Source organism: Austrofundulus limnaeus, unplaced genomic scaffold, assembly GCF_001266775.1.
Source record: "Austrofundulus limnaeus strain Quisiro unplaced genomic scaffold, Austrofundulus_limnaeus-1.0 Scaffold2017, whole genome shotgun sequence".
Classification (NCBI taxonomy): domain Eukaryota; kingdom Metazoa; phylum Chordata; class Actinopteri; order Cyprinodontiformes; family Rivulidae; genus Austrofundulus; species Austrofundulus limnaeus.
Genome location: NW_013954419.1, coordinates 19296 through 22855, shown reverse-complemented (window position 1 = coordinate 22855; position 3560 = coordinate 19296). Strand labels below are relative to the sequence as shown.

Here is a 3560-nt window from a genome sequence, read left to right as displayed (position 1 = left end):
GTCACATCCTGGTCCTTGAGAAAGCCAGGCAGAGTAATCAAACACAGATCCACAGATTTATGTTTCACTTTGGTGAAGTTTCCCTTCTGTATGTAACAGAGTTGATGCAATCCACCGTAAGTGACAAAAGACAGTTATTTTATTGCAGTGATTAATTTTACCTATAGTAAATGTTACATTTACATGCCATCATGGATCAGTCAGCAGCAGCATCTGATGAATATGTGATCCATGATGTAATGCAAATGTAACATTTTCTACATATAGGTCAAATTAATCACTGCAATAAAATAACTTTGTTTTTGTCACTTACAGTGGATTGCATCAACTCTGTTACATACAGAAGGGAAACTTCACCAAAGTGAAACATAAATCTGTGGATCTGTGTTTGATTACTCTGCCTGGCTTTCTCAAGGACCAGGATGTGACACAAAAATCTGAATTATGGAACTGAAAGTGAAAGTAGTCAAACTGGATTTTTAATAAACCAAAATACATTTTCAAAGCAAATTAATTCATGTTCAAAACTTTAAATTCAGTTTCAAATCATTAAATTCAGTTTCAGTTTAGTAAAATTCATTTTCAAACCACTGCATTCAATTTCAAATTCAGTTCCTGCTGGCACAAGATTTATCCCATAATCAGGCTCCGTTGCATTCAGAACTCTGTRCTTTAGTTTCATGCTCATCAGAATTCATGAAGCTCAGAGCCATCCAAGCAGTAGATTCTATCAGCTTCAACTTTTTTATGGATTTCATCAGGATGGAGACCAGCAACGGTGTGAAACACRGAACTAATATCTGCACAAACGTACCTCTGTGGAGGTACTGAAGAAGCAGGGTCAGGTAAAGATAACGTTTAACTGTTAAATTAGGTTTAAAAGAATACAAGATTAACACTCAGTCCACGGCTACTGAAAGATTTCCTCTTTATAAAGTGAAGCTGGCAGCAGGTTGCTCCTCTTCCTCAGTTTYTTTTGACATGCAGTTATGATCAGCTTTCAGGTGCATAGTTCACCTGATGTGGAGGTAAAAACCTTCAAAATAAAGATGAAATCCTGCAGTTTGTTTCATTTTATGTTCATCATGGTGTTTACAACCAAAATGATGAGAATTGTGTCCATGTCCCAATATTTATGGACCTGACTGTAGATGATTATTTCACAAAGATAAATGTTGTGAAATAATGTTAAAATCTTTGACTGAGTTACTGAACAGTGTTTTATCTGATGTGCTGTTTGTTTGTAGAGCAGCGTGGATCGATAAGTGTCGTCCAGACATCCTGATATCAGAGTCAACCTACGCCACGACCATCAGGGACTCCAAAAGGTGCAGAGAGAGGGACTTCCTGAAGAAGGTGCATGAATCTATAGAGAGAGGAGGGAAGGTAAAAATACACAGAGGGTCYAACATCACATTGATCAGTGGGTTGTCTTACAACCTGCAGTTGAAAYAGATTTACAAACTTTCTCAAGTTTTTGTTTCTGAAATGTTCCAGGTTCTTATTCCGGTTTTTGCTCTGGGTCGAGCACAAGAACTCTGCATCCTGCTGGAAACATTTTGGTACAGTTTACTTTTAAAAGAAGCTYCTTAATTAGAAATACAAAATCTTTATTCATTAGTCCTTTTAAAGGGGACAAATCATGTAAAATCCACTTTTTAGCTGTTAAATACATATTATTGTGTACTCTGAGTCTCTAGGAGGCAGAAAAGTTTCATTTAGTCTCTCCTGGTTCTGAAAAGATATCTTTATTTTCTGTTTGGGTCATAATTTTCAGCCAGTCAGTTTTCTGTATTTTCTGTGACGTTTGAGCTTTAATGTYCAATTATCTGAACTTACCAGCTACTATTTCCTCAAATAATTCTCCTCTGGTTCTGGCTCAGACTCTGGTTCTGGATCWGATTCTGGTTCTGGCTCAGATGGACAAATCTTCTGTTGCTGACATCATTTAATTAAATTATAAATAAAATGTTTCTGCATTGCCAGAAAATGTATCCCCATCTCTCAAAGCGGAGTGGACCGGTCTGGAAGCCGGAGGGGGGCGGGGCTTGAAGCAGCTTAAAAGAACAGTAACAAAACGAGCTGCTTTGAGAAACACGCACCAGACAAGTGGTGAAAGAGGAGCTGGTAAAGTTAAAATAATTGAACCGTTCCACTTTATAAAGACCCAACTGAAGGATCTAAATGTGAAAAGGAAGGAAAAAGTCAATAAAAAAAATAATGTCTACTTTAATGTTAGAATATGTAGAATCAGTTTGTTCTCTGGCTGAATGATATCAGATAAAGAGTTATTTTTAAACCTCATCATTGCTCTCAGTCCAGCTAAAGGAAATTAAAAACTCAGTGATTAAATAAAAATAATCAAGGCAGCATTTTTATTCCTTCAGTTTAAAAGCTAAATTGCAACATTTGAACTTTTTCATTGGCTAATTGGACTGTCTCTGTGACCCTCCTCTCACACAGGGAGAGAATGAACCTAAAGGCTCCCATCTACTTTTCCACTGGGCTGACAGAGAAAGCCAATCATTACTACAAGCTGTTCATAACATGGACAAACCAGAAGATTAGAAAAACCTTCGTTCAGAGAAACATGTTTGAGTTTAAACACATCAAAGCCTTCGATCGCTCCTACGCTGACAATCCTGGACCAATGGTGAGTTGTTTTCCAGCTTCATGTCTGTTAAAGTTCGGGCAGCAGTGACACTCATGATGTGGGCTGTGTTTCAGGTGGTGTTTGCCACGCCGGGTATGTTGCACGCTGGTCAGTCCCTACAGATATTCAAGAAATGGGCAGGGAATGAGAAGAATATGGTGAGTCTCATAGAGCTGGTATCTTTGTTCCTGAGAGTCTTCAGAAGATTGAAACAACTTTTCACTGCAGGTGATCATGCCTGGGTACTGTGTTCAAGGAACTATTGGTCATAAGATCCTAAACGGACAGAGGAAACTGGAAATGGAAGGAAGAACAACCGTAAGATTCAGCCTCCATCTGCTCAATCAWAAACTTATTTATTGTATGGAAGTTTATGTTGATGGTTCTGTGAGAAAGTGCAAAAACTGTGTGCAGAAAACCAAATTCAGTTCCCAGTTTAAAGGTTTATTCTCATCTCATGCTCAGAGCTGTGTGTAGCTCTGAGTTTAATCAGAACACTAAAACATTGGCTCCTAACTTCTGCTGCTGGTTACGCTAAAGTTTTCTGTGTCCTTAACAAACTCAAARTATTGCAGAGCACCCTGCTGGAGGGGCTGAACCTTCATCAGCACTGATACCMCAGAGATCCTAAACAAGTCTTTGTTCATCAAGCAGAGGAACAAGAGAGATGTGCTGATTCTGTCCCTGTTAAAGTAAATGACTTCAATCACAAAACAGTCAGATGTAAGACTGTACCTAGAATTCAGTCAATCAGTCAGAAACTTTGCCTCAGTACAGCCAGTGAAGAATAATAACGAGACACATTGTTGAACACGTTCCCTTAAACACCAGAAATACATCGGGTAAAATAAGTATTGAACACGTCACCATTTTTCTCAGTAAATATATTACTAGAGGTGCTAATGAC

The 3560-nt window shown here is 38.3% G+C and overlaps 1 protein-coding gene across 1 annotated transcript in view; it reads left to right on the top strand.

The window, feature by feature from the left end:
• Nucleotides 1–3560, top strand: part of ints11 (integrator complex subunit 11) — a gene marked incomplete in the record, with an annotated part of 26568 nt that overhangs the window by 13946 nt on the left and 9062 nt on the right. The window contains 5 exon segments of the mRNA XM_014034232.1: nt 1248–1386; nt 1498–1562; nt 2464–2653; nt 2728–2811; nt 2882–2971. Coding sequence (XP_013889686.1) covers nt 1248–1386; nt 1498–1562; nt 2464–2653; nt 2728–2811; nt 2882–2971 — 568 coding nt within the window.